General features: G+C 45.9%; 1 protein-coding gene across 2 annotated transcripts in view; it reads right to left on the bottom strand.

Moving 5' to 3' along the window:
• Positions 1-3556, bottom strand: part of LOC123061392 (uncharacterized) — a 30561-nt gene extending 27005 nt beyond the window's left edge. The window contains exons 1-6 of one of the 2 annotated variants that reach the window (XM_044484476.1): positions 2678-3556; positions 1917-2061; positions 1087-1359; positions 800-967; positions 503-715; positions 223-317 (exon numbers count right to left, since the gene is read on the bottom strand). In XM_044484476.1, coding sequence (XP_044340411.1) covers positions 223-317; positions 503-715; positions 800-967; positions 1087-1359; positions 1917-2061; positions 2678-3381 — 1598 coding nt within the window. In that variant the 5' untranslated portion in view covers positions 3382-3556. The remainder of the gene's footprint in view (positions 1-222; positions 318-502; positions 716-799; positions 968-1086; positions 1360-1916; positions 2062-2677) is intronic. The other variant, XM_044484477.1, reaches the window with a different exon arrangement.
• Positions 3557-21311: the final 17755 nt, after the last annotated feature.

Raw genomic sequence — 21311 nt, 5'->3', positions numbered from 1 at the left:
GCAACACACTTCAAATCCTGAAGCTTGACTGGGGCTAGCGAGATGAGCGGCTTTAGCTGCAGGAGGTTATTTTTTTCCTGTTGAGTATACAGTGTGTTTTTGTTCTACTTTTTCAAACTTATTATCGGTCACTCCCCTCGTGCGTGTAAGACCTTTTTTCATAACCTAATATATTTACATGCAGCACTCCTGCACTGTCTCAAAAAAAAGTTGGTTGTGAACCTTTTCGAAGCTGCAGTTGTTGAAGAAAGTGGCTGCATACCAACAAGCTCAATTGCATCTTGAAACTTTATTCCTGGGACCACGTCAAACAGCACCTGCAAGTAAAAAAATAAATCAGAAGAGCATCAAACTATCAACTAGGAAACCAAATGTTTTGCAACCAACATGGGAGACCAAAATGTACACGAGGCAATCATAGAAGGTGTGAAGGACTGATAAACATATGGCCACATGTAGAATCATAAAAAATGAGATCACAAATTCAGATAAGAGAACTCACTCTCATGGGAGTCTGAACAGCTAACCGCTCAAGTATCATGTTCTCAACAAAAGGGTCTAATGTTTCTGCATTAACAACTGAATCTTGCTCTTGTTGGGAGAACAACAATGAATTCCTCAAATTCCAAGGGTGCCCAGAATTCACACTGGAAACGAAGGATGCAAGATCCAGATGAAAGCACAACAGGTCACATAGGTACTCCTCACAGGATGTCTGCCAATAGAAAACTCGTAATCCTTCACATATTTTTGCTAACAATATCATAGAGGCAAGATGATTCAAGAGAAAAGGAAGTACCTCGTCCGTCTGTGCACGGTAATGTGAATATTCTTGTAGACGCAGAGCTTGGGATTTGCTTGTCCAGAACAACTGCATTAACTTTCTCCGCAGTTCTGTCTTACCCTTCAGAATATCCCAACCCAATACAGCAACTAATGGCTGAAGAAGGGGAAATAAAGAAACAACCTGCAGAAAGCAACTTGCCAGAAGTTAATGCGGCAGAAAACTAGCAGAATCAGTTCTGCAGTGCTCATAGCAGATCCACAAATAAATAAATGGCAGTATCCCACTGAAAACTAGCATACATTAACAGCTTCTTGAAGCTGTTCTCTCTTAATTAATGATAGAGCAGTTTCCATGATAACTTCAAGGACATGCTTTCCAGAAAGTCGAGAATAGTGGAATAGATCTTTCTTGCAGGATACTATAGCTTCGGTCAAAATGGTCCTGTCATCTGAATCAGCATCCCTCTCCAACCACAATGTTTCCAGAAACTTCTTGAAAGGAAGAGGCATCCAATGAGCATCAGAGATACTGTGGTCTTCAAATTCTTCAGAAAGAATGTCATCCAGAATGATCTGGTATCAGTAGCCAAAAAAAAAGATATTAGCATCAGCCATCTAAAACCAAGTATGTATAATCATTCCAAAAGCTAAATACTGGCAATATGCTAGAGCATCCGCATCAGATGATCCTGGGTAGAATCTAAAGGGGAGATAGATAAGGTAGCATCAGCGCCACAAATGCGAGGGTAGAGGCTAAATTATTATTACAGAGAGAGCTGATGTGTCCATCTTAGCACCTAAATTAGGTGATAAGAGATGTGGATGTTCTTAGGTACAATGGAGAAGGAAGTAACACAGGAAGGTACAGCTGGCCACCGGCATTAATTTATTGTTCAACTAAAGCACAGAATAATGATGAAGGAATAAAGCTCGGAATCTGGGACTCAGAGTGTTCAATGATCTTGAATTTCTGTGAGCTACAATAGTAAATCAAATTTCCCTTCTTGTAGATGATCACATGTCATCAACGGGTAATGGAACTCTGATAAAAAATGAACAGGCAACCAAATTCGTGGTAACCTACTTCAATGGAAGAACCATACCAGTAAGAATGAAAATTTTGCATTTACCTGAATTAGTTGAACAAGCTGGGGACTGCTTGACTGAAGTGCTTCTCCATAAATTTTAATGATTCTATTACGCGATTCAAACCATTTTCCAAAATAATTTGATGATTTTTCCCAACCCTTTTTCACAACATCACCTAGGACAACCCTGCACAAAGAAATTATATTAAAAAATATTGAACATTTGATCATATCCAAATCTATCACCACACACTTGAACATGTTAATCTGAAATGACAAACGCAAATATGGTGATGCAACATTAAAATTTGACAACATTGCTTTGGATAACACCTGGTGGTTAGCAGTTCACTAGTCACTGTAAGAGTATATCATCTTACTTTCCTGGTCTATATTTACTGTGCCCATTGAACTATTATCATGATGAGTGATGGTAAACAAGCATGTCTAAAATTTGTAATTTGCAAATTCCAGTACCAACATAGATAACCACAAGAGTACAGGGGCTCACTGTTTTCATCGAGACATTGATATGGAATGGGACTACGAAAGATCATCCATGACATACACATGGACCTTAACTCAAGGCTGTAATTTAGCTCGAATGTTTCACGGATTCTTAATGGGCAATCACACAAATACAGATTGTACCTAAAGCTACAATCAACCGCACCATGCCAGCTTGAGATGTCCGTTAAATTCTTAGCTTGCAACTTTATCGAACATATGTCGAGATGTTCCACAGGAAATGATGACCGGATTCGTATTTGGAAATTAACAAAAGGTGCTGCAATAGAGCTTACTTATAACTGTCCTCCTCTACGCCATTCTCCAAACAGAGGAACCGTATATGCCCAGTAGCACTTTCGACGTCACCAGCCATGACAAGCGCCTTCATGGCATCCAAGTGGGCGAGCTGCACGCTACGTCGCAACCACAGGAGCACATTTACACCAAAACCCGAGTCCAGTCCGATCTGCCTCGAAACGCCCGCACACAGGGCGTCAAACAGCTCGGCATTGTCGAGGACGACCCCCCACAACCCCCTCAGATCCTCCTCGGTGACCGGGACCTCCTCGACAGGTTCCCCATAGCCGTCGACCTCGCGTTTCAGCCTCGCCACCCCCAAATCCAGCAGCTTCACGAGCGTTCCCCGAGCATCGACGCCGGTGGCAGGGTCATCAGCTATGGGCTGGAGAAGAATGAGAAACTCAGCCTTGAGGCGGAGCGACTCGGGGTTGGGAGTGGAAGGGAGGGCAGCGAGCTCAAGCGCGACGAGCCAGGCGAGGTGGGAGGAGGAGGGGCAGGCGGGCAGCGCCGACCAGAGCACGCCAGGGACGCGGCCCCCCGAGGCGACCACCGCGCGGAGGAAGTCTGCAGCGAGATCGGGATCGCTGCGGCGGCGGAGGCTGAGTAGAGCCGCGCGCATGGGCTCGAATTGAGCGAGGAAGAGGTGGTTCGCGGCCACGCGGGCGAGGAGGCCGGCCTCCCGCTCCGACGCCGCCATGGCGAATTTTGGGTGCGGGTTCTGGGAGTAGGAATCACGAGGTGGCGATGAGCATGGTGCTGCGGGCGGGAACTGGAGCGCGGTGCGGGCGAGAGCGGAGAGTTCTGTTTGGAGAAGGGTTTGCTGATGTCTCGCGGTTTGGGGGAGGACGGAGGAAGGAGAAGACGAAGACAAACAACGTAGGCCTTCTTTGGATTGGAGGATTTTCACAGGATTTTCGTGGGATATCAATCCTCAGGATTGTTTCCTATGAAACGCATTTGGATCAAAGGATTAGGCCATTAAAATTCTTTAGGATTGGGTCTTCAAGGTGCTGATTCCAAAGGAATTTACACATAAGGTCCGACCTCTGGAAAAAATCCACAGGATTGGCTATGTCATGGCAATCAAATCCTCCATTTTTCCTATTCCTTTGTTTTGCAAATCATGTGATCCAAAGAAGCCCGTAAGGGGAAAATAAAGCCTGGATTATTCACTCACCCCCGTTCGGACTAGACGCTGGATGAACGGATGGATGCGAGTGGAACTGATATTTTTAGAGTATCTACACCCGGACTAAACAAATCAGATGATCGATTCGAGCAACTCCAACGCGCCAACGTTTATAGGGACGAAACGTTTTTCCCTCACGATGACTAGCGATTGCAAGGCGATCTAGGGCTTGACCACGGCAGTGGCCGCCTGTCCAACCTCTTCCTCGTGGGGGTCATGGGCCTCTCTTGACCGAAACTGCGAGCTTGATGTCCTGATGAGAGAAGAAGAGTAGGTTTCAGCCTGGTCGTTGTTTTTGTGGTCTGCTACCTGGCGGCTTTGAAGTTCAGTCGCCTACACAGTTTCTCTTCCCGGCGCGCGTCTCGCGAAGCTAGTAGTCTGTCCCGGCATAACTCCTTTGCCCAGCTAGGTGTTGTGATCGGTTTTTGTCCTTCCGTATCATTCCGATTACAGTAGGTTTTCTTGTGTTTGTTCATCTACTGAATCAACTAGTTCGAGAGTTGATCGGACGCTATGAAAATTCTAAGCTATAATTGTCGCGACCTTTCCAGGGCGGCGACAGCCCGGGCTCTGCTCAATATTCAGAAGAAAAGTGGTCCGGATGTGTTGTTCCTATCCAATACGCATCTTGATGAGTGGCTGGCAAAATGCCTGCGTCGTCGTCTCAAAATGGATTTGAAAGAGGTGGTGCGCAGTTGTAACGCCCTCGATGCGGCTATATCTCCTACGTGTCGAAGCACGACTTAGAGGCATAACCGCATTGAAAGCAATGTCGCAAGTGAGGTAATCTTCACACAACCCATGTAATACATAAGGGAAAAAGATACATAGTTGGCTTACAATCGCCACTTCACACAATTACATGAATAAAGCATTACATCAACCAGATACAATCAAGGTCCGACTACGGAACCCAAAATAAAAGAAGACTACCCCAAATGCTACACAGGTCCCCGATCATCCCGACTGGGCTCCACTACTGATCAACTAGAACGAAACAACACAAAGGACAAGATCTTCATCGAACTCCTCCTTGAGCTTGGTTGCGTCACCTGCTCGGGAACATCGGCACCTGCAAACTGGTTTTGGAAGTATCTGTGAGTCACGGGGACTCAGCAATCTCACACCCTCGCGATCAAGACTATTTAAGCTTATATGTAAGGCAAGGTATATATGTGGAGCTGCTGCAAGCGACTAGCATATATGGTGGCTAACATACGCAAAAGAGAGCGAGAAGAGAAGGCAAAGCACGTTCGAGAAATCTATGATCAAGAAGTGATCCTAAAACAACCTACGTCAAGCATAACTCCAATACCGTGTTCACTTTCCGGACTCCGCCGGAAAGAGACCATCACGGTTACACACGCGGTTGATGCATTTTAATTAAGGTCAACTTCAGGTTTTCTACAGCCGGACGTTAACAAATTCCCATCTGCCCATAACCGCGGGCACGGCTTTCAAAAGTTCAAATCCCTGCAGGGGTGTCCCAATTTAGCCCATAACAAGCTCTCACGGTCAACGAAGGATATTCCTTCTAGCGGGAAGACCCGATCAGACTCGATATCCCGGTTACAAGACATTTCGACAAGGTAAAACTAAACCAGTAACACCGCCCGAATGTGCCAACAAATCCCGATAGGAGCTGCACATATCTCTTTCTCAGGGCACACTCAGATTGTCCAAGGTACGGGTAGGCCAGCCCAGAGTTGCCCCTGGTGGCCACCGGCAGCTGACAGGTTGGACCAACACTCAGAGGAGCACTGGCCCGGGGGGGTAAAATAATGATGACCCTCAGGAGCGCGACTCCCAAGGAAAAAAGAAAAAGGCTAGGTGGCGAATGGTAAAACCAATGTTGGCCATTGCTGGAAGAGTTTTATTCAAGGCGAACTGTTAAGGGGTTCCCATTATACCCAACCGCGTAAGGAACGCAAAATCCGGGAACATAACACCGATATGACGGAAACTAGGGCGGCAAGAGTGGAACAAAACACCAGGCATAAGGCCGAGCCTTCCACCCTTTACCAAGTATATAGATGCATTAATTAAATAAGATATATTGTGATATCCCAACAAGTGAACATGTTTCAACAAGGAACAACATCTCCATATTCCAACAAGGAACAAACTTCAATCTTCACCTGCAACTAACAACGCTATAAGAGGGGCTGAGCAAAGCAGTAACATAGCCAATCAACGGTTTGCTAGGACAAGGTGGATTAGAAGCTTGGTTCAACAATATGGGAGGCATGATAAGGAAGTGGTAGGTATCGCAGCATAGGCATAGCAAAAGAGCGAGCAACTAGCAAGCAAAGATAGAAGTGATTTCGAGGGTATGGTCATCTTGCCTGAGATCCCGCAAGGAAGAAGAACGAGTCCATGAAGAAGACAAACGGACGTAGTCGAACAGATCCTCACAACACGACGTTATCGGAACTAACCCAAAGAAGCAACACCGGAAAGAAGCAAACAACATAGTAAACAACCAACACATAAGCATGGCACGATGCGCAAACAAGTATGATGCATGTTCGGTTTAAATATGCATGGCATGGCAAAGGGCACAAAATAAACTACAAGTTAAGTGGAGCTCAATATGCAACAAGTTGCATATTGACGGAACACCACATCAATTATTTAGTTCACTCTCGGTTAGGTACTCAACAATATTAAATGTTGGTTAACATGGCAAGAGGTGAAGCATAACAAAACTACACCATTTAAACAATTTAAATGGGGCCGGATATAACAAACAACAAATTCGGTAAATCCCCATATGCATTAGCAATTTAATGCAACAACAATTTTAAGCATTTTAATTGTTGTTATCCTGATGCAGATGACATGTGCAAGTTTATGCAATTCTTATGAATATGTTGATATGAGCATATTAAGAAGCATTTGTCATCGTGGCGGAAAAGAAAAGGGGTGCCACGACACGATAACAATAACGGTTCCACGACAACGTTCCGGTTCCTCGATTGAGATACCGATGCAAAGGAGAAGTGTGCGGATGCATGCAAAAGATGGTGGGGCGCCCCCGGATACCGGGTGTCCCACGAGTTGGCGACAAGGAAACGAGTGCCAAAACGGACACGGTGCAAACACGAGCATCTCAGACATCACACATGCATTAGTTCACGGGCGGTCGTCTCGGCTGTTATACCTTCGGAGCGTGCAAAGGGGACGGTTCTCGTTCGTAGAGGGAAGTAGGCATTCTCGCGACGGCGGTAGTGGAAGTAGTCGATCTCGCATGCTCTAGGGTCGACGGTAGAGGTTCTCGCGATCTCGGCGACGGTAGTGGTACATGTTTATCGGTAGTCGAAAATGACGATCCGAAGAGGGTACTTGGCAACATGCACGTCGTCGTTAGTTGTACACAAACATAGTCGGACTTGACGGGTTCGAGGTCTCCGGGCGTAGTGGTACATGTTCGTTTTTCGGACAGGTACTTGGCGTTCTTCGGTCATAGGTACTTGACGTTTTGCTACCCGGGTCTTCGGCGATGGTCGTTGTACACCTGACATTGGGGTACTTGTCGGTCCATGAAGTCGATCTCAGAGGTCTTGTCGGATCCACAGCGACGGTTGTTGTTCACTCGACGGCCTTCGGCGACGGTAGTCGTACACGGTTTGTAGAGGTACTTGACGTCTTCGGACTTATCGGTCTCGATTCTTGCGACGGTAGATGAACTTGACGTATCCGAGGGTACTTGACGAATGTCGTGGTACTTGTCGGTCCGGGTCTTCGTATTTGGGGCTTGGGATTGCTTCCAGGGTTCCATGCATCCACGGCAACATATCGCGGGTGAAAAGAGGCATTGACTTGGCGCGATTCTGGCCAAGGTCTCGGCAACTTGTGTAGGAGCTCAATGGAATGGCCGAGCTTGGCTCGTACGACGCATAAGCGGACGCTCAGGAGGAGAGCAAGCCGCAGGTGTGACAGGGACGAGACGGATCTGGGCAACAGGCACGATGGCGCTGGGAACTAGGCGGATGCAAGCAGGTCCGGACGGCGTCAGCAGCAGAGTTGGCCGGAGAGAGAGCCTCGTGCAAGAGTTCGTCGGCATGGGGAGGAGGCTGGCGGAGAACGGCGAGGTGAAGACACAGGAAGGCGGGGCCGCGGGCATCCATGGCGGTCTCCTGCCTCGTGGTCACCGGCGGCGGCGCCGGTACTCAAACGACGAGGCGAGGTGAAGGAGCACGGGGAGGCGGCTCCATGGTCTTGTTATTTGACGAACCGGCCGTAGTTGAGGCAGAGGAGCAGCGGGGCGAAGGAGAGGCCGCTGGTGAAGGTCGGGGCCGGAGCTCCTGCTAGCAGCGAGGTCGAGGCGGGTTGGTGCTCTGCGAGGAGAAGCAAGAGGAGAGGCAGCGCGGGAGGCAGGCACTCCGGCGTGGACGAGCGCTGGTCGGAGAGAGAGGGGGCGCTGGGAGGACGGTGCTGTTGGGGAGGAAGGCGAGGCGACGGAACAGGCGAGCGGTGCAGCGCGAGGAAGGAGAGGTGAGGAGCGGGCGCCATGGCCAGAGAGAGAGGTAGCAGGGGAGAGGAGATCAGCGCACGTGGGGAGGAGATGGGATCGGGATCCCTGGTGCGATGCGTGTTTGTGGCGGCATAGGGAGAACGAGGGAGAAGGAGATGGGATCGGGCGATGCTCTCTGGCGGCGTGAGCAGGGAGACGAGAGGAGAGAGGAGTCGGGCTCCCTGGTGCTAGGTTAAAGAAGAGGTGGGCCGGTCTAGTGGGCTGCAGATGGGCCAGCCAGCTGGGCTCTTTCTCTCTGCCTCATATATCTTCTCTTATCTCCCCAAATCAGGAAAAAAATCAAAGAAAAGGAGAATAAAGGAAGTGTTAGGGATAGAATTTGCGCGGGGGGTTAATTTCCCCGGACTCATAAAAATGAGCTTGTTCCGAGAAAATAGGAAAGAGCACACGTGTGAAGTTTGAATTCGAACTCATTTGAATTTAATTCAAATGAGTATGAGAAGGAAGTCGGTATTCGATAGGTCCAAAAATGTTGGGAATTTAGGTAGAGCTCCGGAAACTGACGAAAGAAATAACAAGACAAGTTTGGGGACCAAACTTGAAGCGGAAAAGGGCATGTGATAAATTGCAAGTGTGTTATAGGTGATTCCGAAAATGGAATATTTAATATAGCTCCCTAATATCAGGAGGATATGTTATAAAGAGAATCACCATGTGAATTCCCTCGGTTTAAATGGATCGAAGATCCATACGGTTTATTTAGTTGAGTTAAGAAAAATAAATGACATGATGGCATGATGACATGATGCAATGCACATGATGCAATGACGAATGCAATGAACCAAACAAAACACATGACAAAACCCGGAAACCACGGAAGGCATCTGAAGCTCCGGTCTTGGGGCGTCACAACACTCCACCACTACGAAAGGATCTCGTCCCGAGATCTAGAATGGCACCGGAGGGACAACGGAAGAGAAAGGTAAAACTAAGTTGCTTCTTTGACAAACGAGTGAGACCAAAGAACCTTGAAAGGTTAAGCCATTTTCGAGAATAGAATAAATGGAGATGAACGAAGTTGAAGACACTCCGTTAAAAAAAGGAACAAGGAAGAACAAATTCGAACAACACTCCGGTTGGAAATGGAGGTACAGAATATGAGCTTTGCAAAATGAAAGCACTTGGATGAGACTCCGGTTAGAAGAGGAATAGTAGAGACAACACTCCGGTTAAAACAAGATAGAGAAGGAATAAGACTGATATAATTTGGACAACACTTCGACGGAGAAGGGATGCAAAATTTGATAAGATGAGAGAGCTCGAAAGAAAACACGACACTCCGGTTGAATGGATAAGCAAAGAAAAGAACACTATCATGACAAAACAAGAAGATGGGTAGAAGAGAGCAACATCACAATGCCTCCGGAACGAAAGAATAGAAGATAGGTAATTGAGAGAAAAAAATGGAGAAGAAAATGCCAAGTTCTGTCACAAAAGAGCTTGACAAGGCATCTTTTAGGAGAAGGGTCAAACAGAATTGTTGGAAAACCAACAACAAAAAGAGTAAGCTGGTAGTGGGCTTAGGAAAAAAAACTTCTCAAAACTATGAGGTGAAACTCTGCCACTAACGGAACAATAGATTGACTTGTTATCAAGAAGGAGACGATAAACTTACTCACCGGAAGGATAAAAGAACTTGGGTTAATTATAAGCACCATAATAGCAACAATCCTTAGGGGATGCTTTAGGTGAAATATAACCCAAGATAAATCCAACGAAGAGGTTGATGGATTTAAAATATCTCACTCTTAACAACATGTGAATCATGAAGCATGAACTCAAATTATCAAGAATGACATAATACCACCTCCAATGATATGGAAGAAAGAATTGCACTCCGGATTGCAAGATGAAGAAACTTAAGCTCCTTAGAAAAGAATCTTGATGAACGCTTCGAGAAGGAAATAAATCCTTGATGAACCATCATGTAGAACCTCCATGAAGAACTCCGGTAACAAAAGGATAACGAAAAGAAAGAGAAGTTGGAAACACAAGGTGAAACCTTGTAATGATTTAGATGGATCTCCGTGGTGATATAATTGCGAGAGGTAGGAACTCCGGGAAAAAGATAAGATGAACAATTGAGATCAAGATGAACCTCCGGAATAGGGAATTGAGTTCACTCAATGAAACAAGAATAAGAATTAAATTATGCTTATCCTTCATCAATTAAATTGATGAAAAACAACAGATTTGGCATATTACTTATTCTCATAGAAAAGATTAAGAGAGAGATAGCATAAGCTTGAGAATGTCTTCCATGAACCACCGTTAGGATTTGGAAGAACGAATGAATTGATACGATGAACGAAGGAAGACAAAATCTTGGAAGAACCACCGTAAGAATTGAGAATGAACGAAAATACATGAGAGAGTTTAGATACAATAGAACAAAGAGATCATGAACTGATTAGAGAATATACTTGAATGATGCACCGGTTAGATTTGGAGAATGAGAGCTGAAAGCTGGAATGAATAATCCTGAATTGATGGCCTTCAGATAAACAAACTGAAAAGACTCCTGAATTACTCCGGATGGGTGAAAAGAATTCTCATAATCAAAACAATTATGAGGGGATGGCAACAAGCTAGAATCATGAATCTTGAAGAGAATGGAGCAGGATTGAGATAAAATCTTCTTCGGTCTTTAAATTTTGAATTACGACGAGAAATACCACCATGAATTGTTTAGACACTCCGGAAGAATCAAAACAAAGAGGTTGAGCCAATGATGAAAAGAATTTGAAAGATCTTGGAGAAACCCTCTGACTGATGAAAATTCATTCTTACGTCACACTTCGAAAAGAAATTTGGATAGCTCCAGAAAAATATGAAGAGTCAGGTAAGATCCTGGAAAAAGACATGTGGGTTAGGGCCCACTGAAAAGATACACCATTGAAAAGATTACTTGAAAAGGAGAATGCACCGGTTGAATTAAATGGTTTGAATGAGAGAACATCCTCGAAAGATCTTGAACGAATGCAGAGTGGAAACATGAATCTTCGAGATATCTTGAGCACTCTGGAACAATTGAATAGCGAGAAATGACTGAATATGAGGTGCACCGGCATGAGAAGGTATTTGCAACGAGGAAAGGATATAATTGGCAAAGCTTGAATTTAATTCATCAGATAAAAGAGAACGAAGAATGATGAACTAGAAGCTCCGTTAGCATCTTCCTGAGAATCACCGGATAAGAACATTGATGGAAAAGAATGGAGATACTTCATATGAATAAAAGGATACTTGATTAAGAATTCTGAGTCCTTGAAGAAAACAAGGGAGGGTGGGTGGGAAAAACAAAGGCAACTTGGAACGGATGAAACAAACAACGTTGAGAGGACTTGAGTTAATCTTGCGGATGTTGAAAAAGATCGGATCCACTTGAAGAGACACACACTGGTTGAAAAGGATTGGCATGACAATCTTGATTATCATGAAGGATTAGTATTCACATAGAACCATGAGAACACCACTTAGATAAGGGATGGAATCAACATTTGACTTTGAAGCAACTCGAATACCACAACTCAAAACAAAACAAAGGATTGGCTTGCAGAATAAGCCGGAACAAACATGTGATAGATATTTCGTCCGAAGTTTTCATGGTGGGGCCTACACGGGCTCGATCGTACAGCACCATCATGTACAAGGCAGTGCACATGACATACGAAGCATCCCCGAGTCGGCATAGCCAAGGACTCTTTAAGACACAACGAGACCACTGTAAAACCAACCGTGGATAGGCGGACCACTAGACGTCGAACCCCAATTTCATATCATACATCTGTCAGAAAGATATCCTAAGAGCTACTTGAATTCCCACTTATAAACTCCCGAAACTTTCCGGTTATGCAATCAGGTGTTGGGGATACAGGGGAAGCATAATATCTCACCCAAAACTAGCAAATCCTACATCTAGCTGTATCCATCCTTCAACACATAACCAAGAAACCTTCGGAAATCGTCTACCTCAACCTTCGAAAAGTATCCGTTATACGAGTTATGGCAATACTCCCGAACTTCCGCCCCAGTACTGGGTGGCGTCGAGGTTATCTCACCAACAACTGCATAAAAGAGATTTTCGATGTCGGCAAAACTAAACTCAGGTATTCCAGAACTGCAACGATAAAATTGTGACGACAACACCTCGGAGCTCAACTCCCCGGGACACTGCCACAACCCCTAAATGTCAGGAGGCACCAAGAACAATGTTCTCGTCACAAATCGATCGGAACGATTCCAAGATACCCGCGTGATCCTAAATTTTTTTAGTGAAATTTGAGAAGAGAAGAGTCAAAACTCTACGTCAGGATGCCTTACCAGAGCGATGAAGGGACTGGGGAGTAAAAATAATTTCTAAACTCTCCGATATATATAATCCTAAATGACTCAAAACATTTTTCTAGACTCAATAACGCCAGCTAATTCGATCAAGCAGTGGGGGCTCCTAAGGTCGGGGAAGGCTCTGATTACCAACTTGTAACGCCCTCGATGCATCTATATCTCCTACGTGTCGAAGCACGACTTAGAGGCATAACCGCATTGAAAGCAATGTCGCAAGTGAGGTAATCTTCACACAACCCATGTAATACATAAGGGAAAAAGATACATAGTTGGCTTACAATCGCCACTTCACACAATTACATGAATAAAGCATTACATCAACCAGATACAATCAAGGTCCGACTACGGAACCCAAAATAAAAGAAGACTACCCCAAATGCTACACAGATACCCGATCGTCCCGACTGGGCTCCACTACTGATCAACTAGAACGAAACAACACAAAGGACAAGATCTTCATCGAACTCCTCCTCGAGTTTGGTTGCGTCACCTGCTCGGGAACATCGGCACCTGCAAACTGGTTTTGGAAGTATTTGTGAGTCACGGGGACTCAGCAATCTCACACCCTCGCGATCAAGACTATTTAAGCTTATAGGTAAGGCAAGGTATATATGTGGAGCTGCTGCAAGCGACTAGCATATATGGTGGCTAACATACGCAAAAGAGAGCGAGAAGAGAAGGCAAAGCACGTTGGAGAAATCTATGATCAAGAAGTGATCCTAAAACAACCTACGTCAAGCATAACTCCAACACCATGTTCACTTCCCAGACTCTGCCGGAAAGAGACCATCACGGTTAAACACGCGGTTGATGCATTTTAATTAAGGTCAACTTCAGGTTTTCTACAACCGGACGCTAACAAATTCTCGTCTGCCCATAACCGCGGGCACGGCTTTCAAAAGTTCAAATCCCTGCAGGGGTGTCCCAACTTAGCCCATAACAAGCTCTCACGGTCAACGAAGGATATTCCTTCTAGCGGGAAGACCCGATCAGACTCGGAATCCCGGCTACAAGACATTTCGACAAGGTAAAACTAAACCAGTAACACCGCCCGAATGTGCCGACAAATCCCGATAGGAGCTGCACATATCTCTTTCTCAGGGCACACTCAGATTGTCCAAGGTACGGGTAGGACAGCCCAGAGTTGCCCTTGGTGGCCACCGGCAGCTGACAGGTTGGACCAACACTCAGAGGAGCACTGGCCCGGGGGGGGGATAAAATAATGATGACCCTTAGGAGCGCGACTCCCAAGGGAAAAGAAAAGGCTAGGTGGCGAATGGTAAAACCAATGTTGGGCATTGCTGGAAGAGTTTTATTCAAGGCGAACTGTCAAGGGGTTCCCATTACACCCAACCGCGTAAGGAACGCAAAATCCAGGAACATAACACCGATATGACGGAAACTAGGGCGGCAAGAGTGGAACAAAACACCAGGCATAAGGCCGAGCCTTCCACCCTTTACCAAGTATATAGATGCATTAATTAAATAAGAGATATTGTGATATCCCAACAAGTAAACATGTTCCAACAAGGAACAACATCTCCATGTTCCAACAAGGAACAAACTTCAATCTTCACCTGCAACTAACAACGCTATAAGAGGGGCTGAGCAAAGCAGTAACATAGCCAATCAATGGTTTGCTAGGACAAGGTGGGTTAGAGGCTTGGTTCAACAATATGGGAGGCATGATAAGCAAGTGGTAGGTATCGCAGCATAGGCATAGCAAAAGAGCGAGCAACTAGCAAGCAAAGATAGAAGTGATTTCGAGGGTATGGTCATCTTGCATGAGATCCCGCAAGGAAGAAGAACGAGTCCATGAAGAAGACAAACGGACGTAGTCGAACAGATCCTCACAACACAACATTATCGGAACTAACCCGAAGAAGCAACACCGGAAAGAAGCAAACAACATAGTAAACAACCAACACATAAGCATGGCACGATGCGCAAACAAGTATGATGCATGTCCGGTTTAAATATGCATGGCATGGCAAAGGGCACAAACAAAACTACAAGTTAAGTGGAGCTCAATATGCAACGAGTTGCATATTGACGGAACACCACATCAATTATTTAGTTCACTCTCGGTTAGGTACTCAACAATATTAAATGTTGGTTAACATGGCAAGAGGTGAAGCATAACAAAATTATACCATTTAAACAATTTAAAAGGGTCCGGATATAACAAACAACAAATCCGGTAAATCCCCATATGCATTATCAATTTAATGCAACAACAATTTTAAGCATTTTAATTGTTGTTATCATGATGCAGATGACATGTGCAAGTTTATGCAATTCTTATGAATATGTTGATATGAGCATATTAAGAAGCATTTGTCATCGTGGCGGAAAAGAAAAGGGGTGCCACGACACGATAACAATAACGGTGCCATGACAATGTTCCGGTTCCTCGATTGAGATACCGATGCAAAGGAGAAGTGTACGGATGCGTGCAAAAGATGGTGGGGCGCCCCCGGATACCGGGTGTCCCACGAGTTGGCGACAAGGAAACGAGTGCCAAAACGGACACAGTGCAAACACGAGCATCTCAGGCATCACACATGCATTAGTTCACGGGCGGTCGTCTCGGCTGTTATACCTTCAGAGCGTGCAAAGGGGACGATTCTCGTTCGTAGAGGGAAGTAGGCATTCTCGCGACGGCGGCAGTGGAAGTAGTCGATCTCGCATGCTCTAGGGTCGATGGTAGAGGTTTTCGCGATCTCGGCGACGGTAGTGGTACATGTTTATCGGTAGTCGAAAATGACGATCCGGAGAGGGTACTTGGCAACATGCACGTCGTCGGTAGTTGTACACAAACGTAGTCGGACTTGACGGGTTCGAGGTCTCCGGACATAGTGGTACATGTTCGTTTTTCGGACAGGTACTTGGCGTTCTTCGGTCATAGGTACTTGACGTTTTGCTACCCGGGTCTTCGGCGATGGTCGTTGTACACCTGACGTTGGGGTACTTGCCGGTCCATGAAGTCGATCTCAGAGGTCTTGTCGGATCCACAACGATGGTTGTTGTTCACTCGATGGCCTTCGGCGACGGTAGTCGTACACGGTTTGTAGAGGTACTTGACGTCTTCGGACTTATCGGTCTCGATTCTTGCGACGGTAGATGAACTTGACGTATCCGAGGGTACTTGACGAATGCCGTGGTACTTGTTGGTCCGGGTCTTCGTATTTGGGGCTTGGGATTGCTTCCACGGTTCCATGCATCCACGGCAACATATCGCGGGTGAAAAGAGGCATTGACTTGGCGCGATTCTGGCCAAGGTCTCGGCAGCTTGTGTAGGAGCTCGATGGAATGGCCGAGCTTGGCTCATACGACGCATAAGCGGACGCTCAGGAGGAGAGCAAGCCGCAGGTGTGACAAGGACGAGACAGATCTGGGCAACAGGAACGATGGCGCTGGGAACTAGGCAGATGCAAGCAGGTCCGGACGGCGTCAGCAGCAGAGTTGGCCGGAGAGAGAGCCTCGTGCAAGAGTTCGTCAGCACGGGGAGGAGGCTGGCGGAGAACGGCGAGGTGAAGACACAGGAAGGCGGGGCCGCGGGCATCCATGGCGGTCTCCTGCCTCATGGTCGCCGGTGGCGGCGCTGGTACTCAAACGACGAGGCGATGTGAAGGAACACGGGGAGGCGGCTCCATGGTCTTGTTATTTGACGAACCGGCCAGAGTTGAGGCAGAGGAGCAGCGGGGCGAAGGAGAGGCCGCTGGTGAAGGTCGGGGCCGGAGCTCCTGCTGGCAGCGAGGTCGAGGTGGGTTGGTGCTCTGCGAGGAGAAGCAAGAGGAGAGGCAGCGCGGGAGGCAGGCACTCCGGCGTGGACGAGCGCTGGTCGGAGAGAGAGGGGGCGTTGGGAGGACGGTGCTGTTGGGGACGAAGGCGAGGCGACGGAATGGGCGAGCAGTGCAGCGCGAGGAAGGAGAGGTGAGGAGCGGGCGCCATGGCCCGAGAGAGAGGTAGCAGGGGAGAGGAGAGCAGCGCGCGTGGGGAGGAGATGGGATCGGGATCCCTGGTGCGATGCGTGTTTGTGGCGGCACAGGGAGAACGAGGGAGAAGGAGATGGGATCGGGCGATGCTCTCTGGCGGCGCGAGCAGGGAGACGAGGGGAGAGAGGAGTCGGGCTCCCTGGTGCTAGGTTAAAGAGGAGGTGGGCCGGTCTAGTGGGCTGCAGATGGGCCAGCCAGCTGGGCTCTTTCTCTCTCCCTCATATATCTTCTCTTATCTCCCCAAATCAGGATAACAAATCAAAGAAAAGGAGAATAAAGGAAGTGTTAGGGATAGAATTTGCGCGGGAGGTTAATTTCCCCGGACTCATAAAAATGAGCTTGTTTCGAGAAAATAGGAAAGAGCACACATGTGAAGTTTGAATTCAAACTCATTTGAATTTAATTCAAATGAGTATGAGAAGGAAGTCGGTATTCGATAGGTCCAAAAATGTTGGGAATTTAGGTAGAGCTCCGGAAACTGACGAAAGAAATAACAAGACAAGTTTGGGGACCAAACTTGAAGCGGAAAAGGGCATGTGATAAATTGCAAGTGTGTTATAGGTGATTCCGAAAATGGAATATTTAATATAGCTCCCTAATATCAGGAGGATATGTTATAAAGAGAATCACCATGTGAATTCCCTCGGTTTAAATGGATCGAAGATCCATACGGTTTATTTAGTTGAGTTAAGAAAAAGAAATGACATGATGGCATGATGACATGATGCAATGCACATGATGCAATGACGAATGCAATGAACCAAACAAAACACACGACAAAACCCGGAAACCACGGAAGGCATCTGAAGCTCCGGTCTTGGGGCGTCACAACACTCCACCACTACGAAAGGATCTCGTCCCGAGATCTAGAATGGCACCGGAGGGACAACGGAAGAGAAAGGTAAAACTAAGTTGCTTCTTTGACAAACGAGTGAGACCAAAGAACCTTGAAAGGTTAAGCCATTTCCGAGAATAGAATAAACGGAGATGAACGAAGTTGGAGACACTCCGTTAAAAAAAGGAACAAGGAAGAACAAATTCGAACAACACTCCGGTTGGAAATGGAGGTACAGAATATGAGCTTTGCAAAATGAAAGCACTTGGATGAGACTCCGGTTAGAAGAGGAATAGTAGAGACAACACTCCGGTTAAAACAAGATAGAGAAGGAATAAGACTGATATAATTTGGACGACACTTCGACTGAGAAGGGATGGAAAATTTGATAAGATGAGATAGCTCGAAAGAAAACACGACACTCCGGTTGAATGGATAAGCAGTGACGGCCGAAGTGGAGGTCTAGTACTACTATGGAAGAAAGAAGTGGATATCTCATTGCGGTACAAAGCAGATAACTTCATTTATGTAAATGTTGGCACTGGACAAGATAATGTCTGGCGTTTTACCGGGATGTATGGCGAATCTCGGTGGCAGGACAAACACTTAACATGGCAGCAATTGAGAGACCTGCATGCTATTGCTGATATGCCATGGTTGGTTATGGGTGATCTCAATGAGATTCTTTATCCTTTTGAGAAAGAACGGGGCAGTCTACGTCCTAGTCATTTTATGCAAGCATTTAGAAAAGTCCTGACTGATTGTAGTTTGGATGATTGTGGATATGTTAGAGAAAAATTTACATGGCACTGTGGACGTATCCGAGAATGACTAGACCAAGCTCTGTCAAATGAGGAGTGGAACCAAAAATTTGGGAATGTGGTTCTGAAAAATATGGACTACAGCAAGCCAGATCATAGACCAATACTTATGAACACAGAACCAAAATCAATCGACAAACAGAATGGGCCTATTGTGCTTAGATTTGAAGCAAAAGTGGCTTAAGGAGGCCCACTTCAGACAGGTTGTTCTAGATGCTTGGGACTAAGCGGGAGCCCGCAGTTCAAACACAGGCCTAGCGGGAAAACTGGCATTGGTGCATGATCAACTGCATAAATGGGATCATTCTGTGCTTCAGAATACAAAGAAAAGAATCTGTTCTGCCCAACAGGAGCTAGAAACAGCAACAAGTGGTCCTATGAGTGATGAAAATTCAACAAGGGAAAAGAGAGTTAGCTCGAGAGATTGAGTGGCTGCTGGAACAGGAAGAAATCCACTATGCCCAATGAAACAGACTAGATTGGTTGCGGCTTGGTGATAAAAACACTTCATAATTCCAGAATTTTGCGTCCCCTAGGCGCAAAAGAAATTTTATTAAAAGGCTAAGAGGAGATCATGGTGTTTAGATGGAAGGGAGCACATCTCTGAACCATCATGTGTCTCATTATTTTGCGGGACTATTTGCTACATAAGTGGATGAGCTAACCCTTTACTGTTAGATAAGGTAAAACCAAAGGTGTCAGAGGTTATGAATGAAAATCTGATGAGACCGTACACACCTGAGGAGGTTAAAAAGACGTTGTTTTCTATTGTAGATATGAAGGCACCGGGTTTAGATGGACTCCACGCATTTTTTTTAAAAAGTGCTGGAATATATTAGGGGACTCATTGACAGAGGAAGTTCTGAATGCAATAAAGAATAAGGTGATCCCAGATGGATGGAATGATACAGTGATTGTACTCATACCCAAGATTGAAAATCCAGAATTGATCACTTAATACAGACCTATTAGCATCTGCAATGTTCTTTACAAGGTAATATCTAAGATGATCGCTTCTCACCTAAAACACATGATGAGATTATATCCCTAGTTCAGAGTGCTTTCGTTCCTGGTAGACTAATTATTAACAATATCTTACTGGTGTATGAGAGTCTACATACTATAAAAATTAAGAAAGGGGTAAATGGGGCTACCGCGCGGTGAAACTGGATATGCACAAAGCTTATGATAGGGTGGAATGGGAATTTTTAAGCAGTATGATGAGTAAACTGGGTTTCCATAATGAGTTTGTCAATTTGCTCACGGCATGCGTTCAATCAGTCAAATACAAGGTCAGATTCAACAACCAAGAAACAGACTCATTTATTCCTAGAAGGGGTCTTCGGCAGGGCGACCCCCTTTCACCATATTTATTCTTGATTTGCGCAGAAGGATTATCTAGTCTTCTGGCTCATAAAGAGGAGGTTCGTGGCATTGAAGGAGTTAGGGTTTGCAGAAATGCACCATCAGTATCACATTTACTTTTTGCTGATGATTCCTTGATCCTTGTGAAAGCTGATATGACTAATGCAACCTCGCTGAGACAGGTACTAGATCAATGTTGTGCAAACTCGGGACAATTGGTGAGTGAAGCTAAATGTAGCATCTATTTTAGCCCAAATATCGATGTCGCCACAAAAGCAGAAATTTGTACGGAGCTCAATATTATGTCTGAAGCTTTATCAGATAAATATAAGGGACTTTCTACCATAGTGGGGGTGGATAGAAGCGATAGTTTTGTTCACCTCCTAGAGAGAATCATAAACAGGTTGAAGAGTTGGAAAGAAAAAATCTTGTCCATAGGAGGGAAAGAAATTTTATTGAAGGCGGTGATACAATCAATTCTTGTATTCGCTATGTCTGTTTTCAATATCCCCAAGAAGCTATGCAAGGACATGACAAATGCAATGATAGAATTTTGGTGGGGTGATACAGATGAAGTTCGACGAATGCATTAATTGGCCTGGTGGCGGATGTGTATTCCTAAGAGGGATGGAGGTATGGGTTTACGTGCCCTCCACTTTTTTAACCTTGCTAGCTGGCAAAACAATCTTGGAGACTTATCACAAATACGGATACTCTATGTGCTCAAGTTCTGAAAGCTAAGTACTACTGAGGGAGTCCTGGATTAGGGGGTGTTCGGATAGCCGGACTATACCTTCAGTCGGACTCATGTACTATGAAGATACAAGATTGAAGACTCCGTCCCACGTCCGGAAGGGACTTTCCTTGGCGTGGAAGGCAAGCTTGGCGATACGGATATGAAGATCTCCTACCATTGTAACCGACTCTATGTAACCCTAACCCTATCCGGTGTCTATATAAACCGGAGGGTTTTAGTCCGTAGGATGACATACACATCAACAATCAAACCATAGGCTAGCTTCCAGGGTTTAGCCTCCTCGATCTCGTGGTAGATCTACTCTTGTACTACCCGTATCATCAATATTAATCAAGCAGGGCGTAGGGTTTTACCTCCATCGAGAGGGCCCGAACCTGGGTAAAACTTCGTGTCCCTTGTCTCCTGTTACCATCCGGCCTAGACGCACAGTTCGGGACCCCCTACCCGAGATCCGCCGGTTTTGACACCGACATTGGTGCTTTCGTTGAGAGTTCCTCTGTGTCGTCGCCATCAGGAAGGATGCCTCACCCCGTCTTTAAAGACGACACCGTTGCTAAGGGAGCTTTGGCTGTTGGCCAAACCCTCCGGTTAGGTGGCTTTCTTATGACCGCCTGTTCGGCTTCTGCGCCGACAATGACCTCTCGAGCCATCGAAAACAATCTTAATGTCAACTCGGAACTCCCCGAGCAGTTAGATCCAATAGAGCTTTCCTCCATAAACGAGCTCTTGGATCGCTTCACCGCCCTGGGAGTCGCTACGGATTACGACCAGATTGGGC

This window comes from Triticum aestivum, chromosome 3A (genome assembly GCF_018294505.1).
Source record: "Triticum aestivum cultivar Chinese Spring chromosome 3A, IWGSC CS RefSeq v2.1, whole genome shotgun sequence".
NCBI lineage: Eukaryota > Viridiplantae > Streptophyta > Magnoliopsida > Poales > Poaceae > Triticum > Triticum aestivum.
The sequence above is the reverse complement of the archived record's forward strand: the minus strand, read 5'-3'. Positions and strand labels throughout refer to the sequence as shown.